The following is a 14,776-nucleotide window of genomic DNA, read 5'->3' as shown; positions in this document are numbered from 1 at the left end:
AAGATGAAGTTCAGAGGGAGAGCCAAATGGGACCAACTCAATAAGTTAAAGTCCTACTGTAGGAGAAACATTCAGCAAACAAGAACAATGAGGACCTTTGTTCTTGTAGGCATTACTTTTTAAATCTCTGGAATTTTAAATCATGAGGTCTGGCTATTTTAGTTAGAAGGATTAAACTCCAGTACCTCAGGTGAAAAATCTTTTTAACCTGGAGTCAAACCTTCTTATACTTCATTGAGACAAGCTTAGAACATGAAAAAATAGTTTTTAAAAATTGATATTGTTATAATAATCGTTTACCCACAGTGATAATTAATGAAAAGATTAAGTTGTGAGGATAAGTAGTATAAGTATTTAGAGAAAGAAATGCTAAATACAGTAAAGGATTTGTGGAAGGTTCTCAGAGAACCTGGGAACTGAGCTTGGCCTTGAGACTGGGTATGTTATAGGCAGAGAAAGAGAACAGAGGTTTTCTAGGAAGAAAGAGCAGAATGTTTGAATAAGTGTTTAAATTACAACCTGGAAATTGTAGAGACTCTACTTGGATCTTTTGAGGAGTCAACTGGCAAATAAAAATATCTTTAAAGGGTAATGTATACAGTAATTCCCTTCTATCAAAACAAAGGGTTCTGATCCATTTTTTTGTGCTCAAAAAATGACCACTTAATGATAGGCATTTTTGGTGCTTATTTCTTCCATCAGTAAAGGATACCAAGTTACTAGCCCAAGTCATTAGCCCCTTGGTTCTTTAATAATAATAATACTGATATATATGTCAGTTATGCAAATCTAAGTATGATAAAATTCATTTCTATAAAGAGTTTAAAGATTATTAAGATATCCTTTCTGTGATAAGACTTGTTTCAAGTATACAATTCCACCAGTAGTTTTGTTATTGTTTTGGGGGAAAGAAATCAAAACTATGTATTTTCTCAAAAAATTTTAATACAACAGAATTTTATGCCCTGCAAAAATCTTAATGAAACTGTGTATGTAAAACTCCAGTCACAGTTCCTGGCATGGAGCAGGCACTTGGGATTTGCTAAAGGTTAATTCAAAATAAATGATCAATAAATGTTCGTTGAATTGAATTGTTTAAAATTTCTATCATATAATTGGGTCCTAATTGTTAATGTTTAACTTCCATTCTGACTGATGGTAGATATATATTCCTTTTTTTTTTTAAACTAGAAATACAGTCCAATTCAACCATTATTTGGATGCCTATTCTATGCTTAGCATAGTGGTGAATAAAAGAGATTCAGTTTGGGACTTCATGGGACTTCATGTAGTGGAAAACAGGTGAAGTTGACCTACCAGCTCTTTCAGGTTCTGGAGTAGGGGAAGCATGGTTAAAATGATTTGATAGGGCTTCCCTGATGGTGCAGTGGTTGAGAGTCTGCCTGCCGATGCAGGGGACACGGGTTCATGCCCCGGTCCGGGAAGATCCCACATTCCGTGGAGTGGCTGGGCCCATGAGCCATGGCCGCTGAGCCTGCGCGTCCAGAGCCTGTGCTCCGCAACGGGAGAGGCCACAACAGTGAGAGGCCCGCGTATCGCAAAAAAAAAAAAAAAAAAAAAAAAAAAATGATTTGATAGATACATGTTCCAACCTAAACAATATGAGTGCATTTGTCTTAACCACATGACAGGCATATTTGTATATCACAATACATTATATCCCCATAAGATTGCTAGGAGATACACTCCCTATCATGACTCGAAATATAAGAATCAATAAATGCATTCAACTTATATAAATAACCTGTGAAATTATTCAGATAATTCCAGTGTACATTGCTCTCAATAGTTAAATATTTCCTTGAATTTTAAAACAAACTAAATAAAGCCTATAGTTCAATAATGACTCTGTGTGGTTTCATTAAAACTTACATTTTGAAAGTTTCTTAGAAGGCCAACACTTCATAATTAATGACTGTTCAGCAAAAGGTTGACCTTCTGAATGACTGGATAAGTGCAAACTTAGGAGGAAAAAAAAATTGCTTTGGACTATTTATTCAAGCCTAAAAGCCATTATCTTTTAGAATGAAAGTAAGTTCTAGAACTATGCCTAAGAAATTGGCTCTATATTTTAACATTTGAGAATCCTTTTTACAATAAAAATTCATGCTGTCTACTTTCTTTTATGCTATATATAAAATAAGAGAATTTGTAAAAAGCTTCATTTACCTTGATCGTTTGTGACCTCCTTTAAAGGTTCCCAAGATTGAACTCACAGGCATGTGAAGTCTAAGATACCAGACATTTGATATAAATGGCTCCAGCATTCTTTCCAAGCTGAATCTACAAAGCTTCTACTTTCTACTCTACTTTCTACTCAGAAAGCTTCCTCTTATCTGAGATTGAGTCAGTTAGTTCATTTACTTAAAGGTTAGTGTTAATGAGGTCAAGGTCACAGGAAGGGCCTGATGGAAAGAAACTTTGAAGTCAAACAGGCCTAAATTTGAATTCCGGTTCTGCTTCTTACTAGTTGTATGACCTCAAATAGGTTACAAAGCCTCCCTGAGGCTCAGTTTCTTCACCTTTAAAATGGGAGAGTAGAACATATCTTTCTATGTTTTGGAGTGAAACAGAGGCACTCCAGTTACCATTTATGCACTTAGTTCAGGGTCTGATACATAATGTGCCCTCAATAAGTGTTAATTGTAATTTTAATTTTTTTATTAGAAAAACAACTCACTGTACACATTGTGTATTCTGTTGATCATTAGTCAGCAATATCCAAATTTAGCAAAAAGCATTGTTCTTGGAATGTATAGAAGCCTATACACCTGCTTATTATATTTTTGGACCCACCAGAAATTTCAGCTGTTCCAACAAGAATTCCTTTTCTCTTCGTATGACAATTACAATCAGTTGTAATGCTACCCCACTGATTGAATAAACGGTAAGAATAATCATGTAAAATAACATCATTTCAGTTCATATATGCTCAATAAATGGTGTATTGACACATGAACAAATGGATGATTGAATGAATGAACTATTTAATACTCTGGAGCACTTGGAAACAAAGCTTGAGGTGAGAGACTAGAGATTCACTTCCCTGCTAACACTGACTTGCTCCATGACTTTGAGAAAGTTCCTAATTCCTTTGATTCTTGATTTCTTCCTCTTTAAAACATACTGGTTTGTTAGGTAATGTCCATGACCCCTCACCACTTCTGAAGGGCTCTGATTCAAACAGGCAAGGAAACTTGACTTAGGAGGCAGTTTGTTTCTAGGAACAGAAGAGGTGTGGGAGCATATGTTTCTTGAGCTCTTGGATCTCATCTTCATGTTCTCTCTTCTAAGTCTAACAGACTTTTGAAATTTTCCCCAAATGTGTGTATTATTTTACCAACTGAAGAATAGAGAGTGCATTAAGAAAATTCACAGTGAAAATGAACACATCTGGAGGAAATGATTTCAATCAGTTTTCTAGAGAAAAGAGTCTTAGAGATGAGCCTTTAGTAGAAGAAATCTAAAGGGTGAGCAGATTTGTTGGCAATCTGTGCCTTTCATTGGCCAATCGCTCCTTCTAGTTTTTTTCACTCATTCATTAATTTATTCAACAAATTCGTGTTGAATGATTACTATTTGCATGGCAACATGCTAGTGTAGGATTATAAAGATGAATTTGATATATACTTTGTCCTTAAAGAATTTTCTCTTTAATAAGGATAAGGCATGTATATAAATTTTTAAATGTTCTAAATGACATGAAAAAAATTTAAATGAGATTTATAAGGAAGGAAGACTTAATTTTAGCAAGTCAGTTGGCAACGAAGGGAGGGAAAGTATAGAAATCTTGGAGGAGATGGCATTTAGCTTGTGTTTAAACATCTGTAGATTGGACAGAAGAGAACTTTTTTTTTTTTTACGGTACGCGGGCTTGTCACTGCTGTGGCCTCTCCCGCCGCGGAGCACAGACAGGCTCCGGACGCGCAGGCCCAGCAGCCATGGCCCACGGGCCCAGCCGCTCCGCGGCACGTGGGATCCTCCCGGACCGGGGCACAAATCCATGTCCCCCTGCATCGGCAGGCGGACTCACAACCATTGCGCCACCCGGGAAGCCCCAGAAGAGAACTTTTGACTGAGGAAGTAATGTGAACAAAGACTCTGAGAAGTAGGAAATTGAGTGCAGTTTGTTTGTACAGTTGGGTTTATGAAAGGGAGTAATGGGAAATACATTTAAAAGGATACCATCAGATTGACAGGACCTTGAATGTGATAGTGAGGGGCTTGGTTTTTATTTTCTAGGCCAAAGCTAGCCATTGGAGATTGCAGAGAAGGGAGGTGGAAGAAAATTGTGTTTTAAGATGGTGACCCCCGAAGAAGAGTTGTACATTGTAATTGTAAAATGAATTTTGATGGGCAGATGCCACCAATGAATCTCCTAACCCAGCTCTCCTTCTTGTCCAGGCTGCTGATGTACTACTGCAACATGGAGCTAACATCAACGTTCAAGATGCAGTTTTTTTCACTCCATTGCACATTGCAGCATACTATGGGCACGAACAGGTAAGTCAGTGGCATTTCCGAAGCCTGGGGCATCACTTAAGTGTTCCAGGGTTTTCTTGAACTGTACTAGGTTCAAAGAAAGGATATTTACGATATCCTTTGAATTAGTTTTGCCATCTGCTCATCAGTTCCCCCCTTGAAGAGCTTTTGTAGATCCATAGAAACATAGCAGCTACCAAGTTATACATTTTTACTGACTACTTTAGTACACGAGGGAGGCAGTAGAGTATATGGGTAAGTGGGTGGCTATAGAAATCGGCCTGAATTTGAAAAATTACTAGCTTTATGACCATGTGTAGCTTGTATAATATCCCTGATCCTCAGTTTCTTGTCTACAAAATGAAAAAAAATATTAATAGCACCTACCTCATAGGGTTGCTCTTATGATGAAATATTAATTTAAAGTGTTTGGCAAATGCTCAACAAATGTCACTGGGATGATACTAACACTAACAATAAAACAAATCATAAAGCCCATTCCAAAAGTTCTCTGAAAAAAGATAACTTTTAGAAATGGAATTTCCTCTTTTCTAGTAACCTGGCATGTGGTAGGCTAAAAAATGTCTACCAAAATATGTTTACATGTTCACGTTCTAATTTCTGGAACCTGTGAATGTTACCTTAAAAGGGACTTTGCAGATGTGATCAAGTTAAGGATCTTGAAATGGGGAGATTATCCTGTATTATCTGGGTGGACCTGATGTAATCACAAGGGTCCATATAATAGAGAGCAGAAAATCAGAGTGAGTAGTAGGAGATGTGACAATGGAAGCAGTACATTAAAGTGATACAAGAAGGGGCCACAAGCTAAGGAATGCAGGCAGGCTGTAGAAGCTGAAAAGTAAGGAAATGAAAGCCTCCAGAAGGAATGCAGCCTGCCAACACCTTGATTTTGGACTTCTGACCTCCAGAACTCTAAGAGAATAAAAATGTGGTTTTTTCATCCAATAATTTTGTGGTAATTTGCTACAGTGGCAATGGGAAACTAATATATGGAATAACCTAGATAAACTAAAAAACAATCACTAAATATGCTTTAAATATATAATTTGCTTTAAATATATAGTTATGTATCAGAAACATATTTATAAATTTTGATAATCTGTAATTAAGTAATGATACGTATAGAATGCTTTAAAGTTTACAATGTAGCGTCATTCAACAAATAATTTCATTTGACCTTCGTGACAACTTTATGAACTTAATAAGAGTTACCATGTGAGCAAACTCATACTATGGGACAGGCACTATGTTAAGGCCTTTATGTGGATTTTTTTCTAATTTTGCCCCAACCCTAAAATCAGCTGTTATTTATCCCTTCTAATCAATGATACACATGGAGCTTACTCAGGTCAGGTAGCATGCCAGAGTTATGCAGCTAATAAGTAGAAGAGCTGGAGTATGTATTCAGGTCTGTCTGATCCCAAAACCCATCTCCATTCTGTTGTACCGAAGAGCCTCTTCTTACCCCTCTTCTATCAGTGAGCGAAATCATAAAGTCCAGGCCATTTACTGAAGTAGTGGAGCTAGAATTCAAGGCCTGGTGCTGTAATTCCACAGTCTGTTGATTTTCAACCTTAACATATTGAAAGAAAAATTTTATATGCTCTTTTCAAACACCATCTTTTAGCTATACTCAAGAAACTCAATAGAACCAAATAAAACAGAAATACAAATGTAATTAGATAATCAAAACTTAACTGTTCTTTTGACATTCTGTTTTTACTCTTCTTCATTTTATCTCTCTAGATCTGGTCTCAGTTATGCAGCAGAATTATACCTTTTTACCTTTGTACAGGTCATGCCATTGCACTGCCTGAGGATCCCAAGTTGAAAATCAAACTTCCTTGTGTCTCTGCTGTTCTAGTCTTTGTGCCTTTATTTCTTTGCTGGCTGGCATGTGCCTGGACAGTCTCAGACCTGCGAAGTGTGACCTCTAACTAGGGGAGACTGCTCATTTCATTGATAGGCTGCTCAGACTGCACTGGGGTGCCCTGGAGAGCTGAGCACTGAAAACGCTTCTGAAAGTACTGGGTCCAAAACTCAGGTGGCGAAAAAACTTTATACTTTTCTGACTTCAGGCACAGACAGGATATACACAGTGCCTGTTATTTGTAGAGTCATCCTCTTTGGCGATTAACCTCATGACCCAGCAGAAACATAAAGAGCTTCTATGCATGTTGTGTGGAGACCTAAATTTGTTTACTTTCCCTGAATATATAGTCACAGTATTATAAAATTATGCTAAAATGTGGATGGCCCTTTTATGATAAGGGACTCATTTTCTATGTGCAAAGACAGCACATAAGTAATTTATGGAAGCTATTGTCATTTACTAAAATATGCTGACAGGAGAATGGCACATTCGATATACAAATGTGCCTAATGTGCCATGTTCCTTGCCATTTGCTTATTTACTTATTTTAAGTGGAAGAGTATTTTACCAACAGCAGTAGTTCCTAGGTATATAATTATAGTGCTTAATAGACAATCGATTTCAAAGATAGTTTAACTCTATCCATTATAAAGTCACATAATCAGAATTTATGGAGCCTGTGTAAGTGGAAATATCTGCTTAGGAGTGCAAGGTTCTTGAGACTAAATGTCTACTGTTCAGGTTTCTCTTGAATTAAGTATTGGTCTGCCCGTTAGCCAAGAAATAGATAAAATACACGTGTTCCACATTGGTGCTACCACTTCTGCTATCATTTATTGAATACCAGGCACTTTTCTAAGTGCTTTATGTGTAATAACTTATTTAATTCTCACAACAACTCTATGAGGCATTCCCATTTTAGCAACGAAGAAACTGAATTTTCAAAAGGCCAAATAATTTATTCAAGGTGACATACCTAATAAGCAGAAGCCCAATTTCAGAACCTTTGTTCTTTACCTACTGCATGCAATAGGAAGTTTTCCCACATCCCACCCAGCTAATTTTTTGCCTAGAATTTCTATCGAATATATACCATATTCTTGAGAGGCTTCTGATCAAGATATATTTATTTGCTGCCACAAAATAGTTTTAGAGCTTGAATTCACTTTTATGCTGATGCCACAATGGTCAAGACTTTTGAGGAGTCCTCCCATATTTTAATGGCACGGGTGCATCCTAACTTATCTCTTGGGATCACTATGATGAGTCCTAAAATTCACAGGGGAGGTAATGTCAATTTTAGAGAAATTATTTGGAAGGTTCCTAAGTGAATATATAAATAATTTGAAGGAATCCCGTAAATTACCTGAAACAACCCCTGGAAACTCTTGAGTTGTTTCTTACTTCATCTCTCTCTGTCCTCTTGGATGTGAATCTCAGCTAATTTGGGAAGATGCTGGGGGCTAGTGTGGCTATCTCCTGTTTACTCACAAATCAAAAAAGGACTCAGAACCCCAGTAGCAAGATTACCATTGGTGACCTATGTATGGAACCACTATGAAAATCAAGAATCAAGTAAGCACTGCTGGCTCTGGCCAGAAGGAAACTTTAGAAAAGATTGTTCAGAGAAGATTATGGGTGACTTGAGAGAAGGTTATTTATGTGTTGATACAATGAAGACCCAACCCTGAAATTGCTCCAGTTTTAGATTTCTTGCTAGGTGATATAATAATAAATTCCTTATTGTTTAGGCCAGTTGAGTTAGGATTTTCTGTTATTTTCAGGCAAAAATTATCCAAGAGAAAACCTAAATGATATGTCTCCTTCCCTATTGCTGAAGGCATTGCATTACTGTTTGGCATTTGATACTAATTTCAAATGCATGGATCCTTTAGGTAACCCGCCTCCTTTTGAAATTTGGTGCTGATGTAAATGTAAGCGGTGAAGTCGGAGATAGGCCCCTCCACCTAGCATCTGCAAAAGGATTCTTTAATATTGCGAAACTCTTGGTGGAAGAAGGCAACAAAGCAGATGGTAAGATTATGTTTAGAAGAAGAAATTTGCTATCTTTTACTTATGTACGCTTTTTACTTCTACTTTACTTATTTATTAGAGAATAATCTAAGTTGATTAATCTTGTACTCATGTACTAATTTGTTCCACAAGTCATAATTTATTATTTTTAATATATTAATTAAACCTATATGTTAATCCTTCTTTACATATTTTAGCTCAACTCTTAATGTATTAGGTGCTGCAGTAAAAGTAAGGGGTTTTCCTAAATTTTTCCTACTTTTTGTTATTCACTAATCTTTTTTTAATTGAGGTAAATTTTACATATAGCAAAATTCTCAAATCTTAACTGAATATTGACTTAAGTGAATATTTGCTTGTGGATACACCCATGTAAAAGCCACCCAGATCAAGATATAGACATATTTTCATCTGGAAAGTTGAAAAATTTTCACCTGGAAAGTTCCTTGTTGCCCACTTCTTAGTAACTAGCTTTCACCACCAAAGATAATCAATATTCTGGCTTCTATTGCTATAGGTTAGCTTTTTTTCTGTTCTTGAAGTTGATATAATTTTGTGACTGCTTTCTTTTGATCGACAAGATGATTTTGACTTTTATCCATGTTGTTGCATGAATCATAATTTGCTCTTTTTTATTACCGAAAATGCTATGAATTTCCCACAATTTAACTGTTTATCTGTTCTCCTTGTAATGGAAGGTTAAATGTTTCTAGTGTTTGACTTTTGTGAATATAGCTGCCAGAAACATTCAATTCTTCTTGTGAATATATGTGTTAATCCCTCTTCGTTGTGTGTGTGTGTGTGTATTTAGAGAGAGAGAGAGAGAGAGAGAGAGAATTACTGCATCAAAGGGCATGCACATGGTTAACTTTTTAGGAAATTTCAGACAACTTTCCAAAGTGTTCGCAATATTTTTCACTCCCACAGCTACATATGAGAGTTCCAGTTGCTCCCCACATCCTCCCCAGTATTTGATACTACTGTTATTTTTAATGGAAATAGAGTTAGAATGTGATCAGGTTGGGGAAAAAAACCTTTAGAATACACAGATTTTAGATGTATGTAGTAGAATAGAATTTCCTGCAACTTTTTAGTTTTTTAATTACAAAATGAATTTTGGAAAATTGAAAGTATTGAAAAAAAGCTTTCTCTTTTTTTCCTCTTCCTCACAAACTTAATTTTTTGACACAAATTCACTCAGAGTTACATCTTGTCATTAAATTCTCTCAGGCATATCCAGCATTCTGACCCCCAAGAGACCTAATTAAAAGCCCAGTTGTAAGAACTGCTGGCCTTTGCAGCAGAAATGATGCACATTTCCAAAAGCACAAGGTTGTCAGATCTATAGAACTGCCATTTCCTTGGTCCAAAATTGAGATTGATATTCAGTTAATAAAACTAATCAATGTTTTCATTACTCTAAGGAAAACACAAAGGCTCCCAGAGACAACTGTAGCAAGAGGCTAGGGCAATTTCATTTCCATGTTGGAAACAGGGCCATTTTATTTGGTAACGTTTGAGAAACGTAGTTTGTATCATTTTCTGAGCCAGTGTATAATAACTCAGGAATTTTTTCTATAGCATTATCATAAACAACTTGTGTTGTCAGGATGCAAGGAATGCTGTTGTCTGGACCTTGTTTAAGCAGTCTCTTTGATTCTGTTGGTTTAGGATAGGCAGAGGTACACCAATGTGAATCACCGAACACATAATTGTTTTTGAAACTGCCTCACTCTTCCAAGGGGTCAGGAACCGCTCACATTTTTCCTTTATTATCAAGGCCAACCTCAGCCTTTTATTCCTCTGCACAACTCCAAAGCTCAGTGGTGTCAAAATGAGTGTCATTTATGATCAGCATGTCTCCAGGATCAAAGGACTCTTCTACAAAAGGCATTGAAATGTGTACTGCACCCGGATTCCCGGTACATACCAGCGTCATATGATATAATTTTTAACATTTTCTTTCTGACTCACACAAGCACTACATGCCTCCTACTCAATCATTTAAAAAAAATCAAGTGACATGACTCAGATTTTTAAGTATTTTTACTTCCTTCTAATATACACTTGATATTTAAGTCCCTTTTGCACTTCAACCAATTGCAAAGAATAAATCAGAAAATCTTTTGTGCTGGTGGACACTGCACAAGATTTATTATCAGCAAAGAATAAATCAGAAAATCTTTTGTGCTGGTGGACACTGCACAAGATTTATTATCAGCTGGTTTACTTATTCCAAAATGTATCTAAGCCTCCAGATGATTTATTTTAGATCTGGACTTTGCCTGTGGTTAATGGACATAAGGGGAAGAATAAATGAATGACCCCAAAAGGAGTGCAATTTGAAATCTGGTATTTACAGCATGTTTCCGTGGTAACAGAATGTCACAAATGAAAATAAATTCAAGTTGCAAATTAGCCAAAATGTATTTCCGAAAGCACGTTCCGCACGTTTGTGAGGTTGACCTATTCAGTCACATATGTTTTAAGTCTCTAGTCTTCTTCCTTATACCTCGTAGGGCAATTAAAAAGGAGAACTGCAATGCTTATCGAATGAGATTGAAAAGGTCAAAATATTGCTGGACTCCATAGGAGGAAAATAGAGACACAATTCTCACAATTTATCATTTTAATAAGTTAAAAATGGAAAATGTTAAATTCAGAAACTATTAATTTTTTGTCATCTGAATGTTGAATGCTATAGTTCGCTTAACTGGAGAACTGGATACTAGAGAAAGTCACAAAAATTTCTAGGGCATGGTCAGTAAGGAGAAGTAATTTATTTTTAAAAATGTGTCTTGTCAGAACTATCACACAGATTTGTTACTGAAAATTTATTTAAGACACACTTGGGAGTTGCTTTAGAGAGCTGGTGAGAGGTCCTAACATTGCTGGGTTAATATGGAAATGTTTATTTTATCTTTAAGATCAATGAGCAGAAATAAGCAAGAAGTAGCATCCAGCTACCTACCCATTCATCCAATCTTTCCTTCAAAAGACATTACTGAACATTTACTCTCTTCAAAGTAGAGGACTAGTGACCAAATATTTTCTTAACAATGATTTACATGTATTCCTTTGCTTGAAATTTTCCTTTACTTAAATCTCTAAATAAGATGTTAGAGCAAACAGAATATCATTCATACATTCAGTTTTCCTCAGGTAAGAATAATAATATATGCACTTTTTGTTTTTGCAAATTGGTCCAAGACAAAATTAAGGAATCAGAAGGACTGAAGCAGAAATACGGGTATATATATATATAAACTCTGCATCTGATGCAGATTTCTCCTGGCTTGTCCCTTTGGTTGGTATTTTATATCTTCTTTGATGAGAATAATGTCTAGGCCATTGCAGGTAATTCACCAAGTAAAGAGTCTGCTTTGAAGTTTATTGATTCAACTAGAGAAGAATAATGTTGGGTGGGACCAGGTATGGCTAAAGGAAAATTATGAATTAATGGAATATTGTGCTTCATTCTGCTTTACAATGTCCCCTCTGGCCCTCAAGAACTCACATGTGACCTCCTGATGCCCTGGACTCCCTGCTGTCCTCAAGCTTTGACTCATGGTATTGACTTTCCCTGGCTTCCAACAGAATGTGAACAAAGGAAAAGTATCTTAAAAAGGAAGATAATCAAAACAACCGGGAAAATTCTTCTGAAGGAAGTGTGTCCTTCTGAGCCACTCATTAATAGAAAAGATTCAAAGATTTATTTTTCAATAACAGTCTTGGGAGGAGGAGTTCAGGAACTTTGTTAAAGATTTCCCTTTGGCTTAAGGGCTTGCAGGTTGATAAAATAAGAATTATTGTCTACAAATATAGCAGCTATAAGGCCTAAACCAGTGTTCATTAAATGTTAAATGATGATTATATTTGAACTTTTTAAAATTAACTCTTATCTTGCCTTTCTTTTCCTTCCAACCCTTCATCATTAAAAAAGTAATTCGATCAATTCTTTTGGCTCTATGGATAATTTCTTTTATAGATATATATAAGAATGAGAATGAATGGGATTTGTTAAGGGCTATTATTTTCTATTTTGAATAAAGCACCCTGTACAGATGGACAAAGTAGTAAAATAATAAAACAAGTGATTGTAGAGCAGTCGATCTGGTTATTTTTGGTTTTAAAAATTGTGCTAAAGCAGATCTAGTTTAGCAGCTAGGTGTTGATTTGTTATTACTTCAGGCCTGTAATTATTGACTATTCAACTAGATTGTAACTTATTTGAGGGTATAGACTCTATGCATTTATAGCTTATTTGCCTTAGCACCACTTAGCAAAATTCTAAGAGGGAAATTAGTAAAAAGGGAGAGTGAAGATTTTTATTATGTATCTAATTTGTGATAAGCATCATGCTAGACACTTTCTAGAAATGATCTCCTTTAATCCTTTCAGCATCCCTGCTGCACCAATAGTGTTATTATATGCACTGTTACTTATAAGAAATCAATATCTCCAACACCTAGCACAGTGCTTGGTTCATATTGATTATTTAATACTTGTTGAGGAATGACTATGTGTCAGTCAGGTGTTCTTATTTGCAAGTGTTGGAAACTAATACTTGCTAATTTAAGCATGAGGGGAAATATTAAAGGGTATCAATTAGCACACAGAATCTTCCCCAGGACAGAGTAGAAAGCCAGGTTTGGAATTTTCACAGTGAGAAATGGTGTCCAGAATCACACCCCAAAACTAATCCTTTGAAGGCACACTGCCACCCCAGCTAGGCACACACACCAACGCTTGTGTTTCTGGCACCAACAATGCGGGGCACCCAGTCTGTGGCTGGGCAACAGTACCACTGGAAATTAGATGGAGCTATTCTACCACTGCTACTTTGCCAAGATAGAATAGACTCTCCTTTTGTGTGTCATCAGCTCTGATGTCAGAGTCTGAAATAACATGTTGATTGGAAGAGCCTGTAGGTAAGAGTCCAACCAGGACGTGGTTGAGAGTGAAAGGGTCACTATTAAAAATTATTCTAGGATAACGAGCCTAAACCAGGACATATGGTCACCCTCTACTAATTCTGTGCCCCTAACTGCAAAGGAGGCTTGGAAAGCATATTTTCAGCTTCTATGATAAAAGGTGATCTTGGCCTCTAGTCAGTACTTTCAGTATAGGGAATTTCCCAAATGTCAGAAGAGGTTATAGTCTGGATTGGACAAAGAGAAGGTCAAATGCCCACTACTGAGTAATCAATTTAACAGTTAATGTTAAAAAGCTATCTTAGATAATACAATTAATGAGGTCTTGCTCACTCTAAAACTTGCTGCCTTTTCATTATACCATGCTTTGTGTACCACAACATGACATTTCTCAGTTAAGGGGACATCAGAACCTCCTACACAGTATTGCGAACATACAGAGTACTAGGCCCCACGCTAACATATTGAGCCAAAATTTTGGGAAATGGTGCTCTGTCCAGAGTATGAAAATTTTAACATCTTCTATGGGGGTGAAAGGGGAATCAATTTGAAAGGAGATACTTGTGGAAATAAGGCTATGAGTACCTTTTAGATACTTACTAGTTTCCTGAACTCTTCCATTGTGCAAGGTAAATTTTTTTAACATCTTTATCGGAGTGTAATTGCTTTACACTGGTGTGTTAGTTTCTGCTTTATAATAAAGTGAATCAGCTATAAATATACATATATCCCCATATCTCCTCCCTCTTGTGTCTCCCTCGCACCCTCCCTATCCCACCCCTCTAGGTGGTCACAAAGCACGGAGCTGATCTCCCTGTGCTATGCGGCTGCTTCTCACTAGCTAGCTATTTTACATTTGGTAGTGTATATATGTCCATGACACTCTCTCACTTCATCCCAGCTTACCCTTCCCCTCTCTGTGTCCTCAAGTCCATTCTGTACATCTGCATCTTTATTCCTGTCCTGCCCCTAGTTTCTTCAGATATATGTGTTTGTTTTTGTATTTGTTTTTCTCTTTCTGACTTACTTCACTCTGTATGACAGACTCTAGGTCCATCCACCTTACTACAAATAACTCAATTTTTTTTTATGGCTGAGTAATATTCCATTGTATATATGTGTCACATCTTCTTTATCCATTCATCGGTCGATGGACACTTAGGTTGCTTCCATGTCCTGGCTATTGTAAATAGAGCTGCAATGAACATTGTGGTACATGATTCTTCTTGAATTATGGTTTTCTCAGGGTATATGCCCAGTAGTGGGATTGCTGGGTCATATGGTATGCAAGGTAGATTTGATTAGATGCATTCCATAGATTTATGGGAGCTAGAAGAAAGCCTACTTAATGTGGAAATAGGCTATAGGATAGAATTCTAACTTTTTAAATTGGTGGCACTTAATTTCC

At 36.5% G+C, this 14,776-nt stretch overlaps 1 protein-coding gene across 1 annotated transcript in view; it reads left to right on the top strand.

Annotated features, from left to right (window-relative positions):
* TNNI3K (TNNI3 interacting kinase) overlaps positions 1-14,776 on the top strand; it is a 287,754-nt gene that overhangs the window by 81,873 nt on the left and 191,105 nt on the right. Inside the window, exons 6-7 of the mRNA XM_060142530.1 lie at positions 4,426-4,524; positions 8,296-8,434. Coding sequence (XP_059998513.1) covers positions 4,426-4,524; positions 8,296-8,434 — 238 coding nt within the window. The remainder of the gene's footprint in view (positions 1-4,425; positions 4,525-8,295; positions 8,435-14,776) is intronic.

Source organism: Lagenorhynchus albirostris, chromosome 2 (assembly GCF_949774975.1).
Source record: "Lagenorhynchus albirostris chromosome 2, mLagAlb1.1, whole genome shotgun sequence".
Taxonomy (NCBI): domain Eukaryota; kingdom Metazoa; phylum Chordata; class Mammalia; order Artiodactyla; family Delphinidae; genus Lagenorhynchus; species Lagenorhynchus albirostris.
Note: the sequence above shows the minus strand (reverse complement) of the source record. Positions and strands in the feature narration are given on the sequence as shown.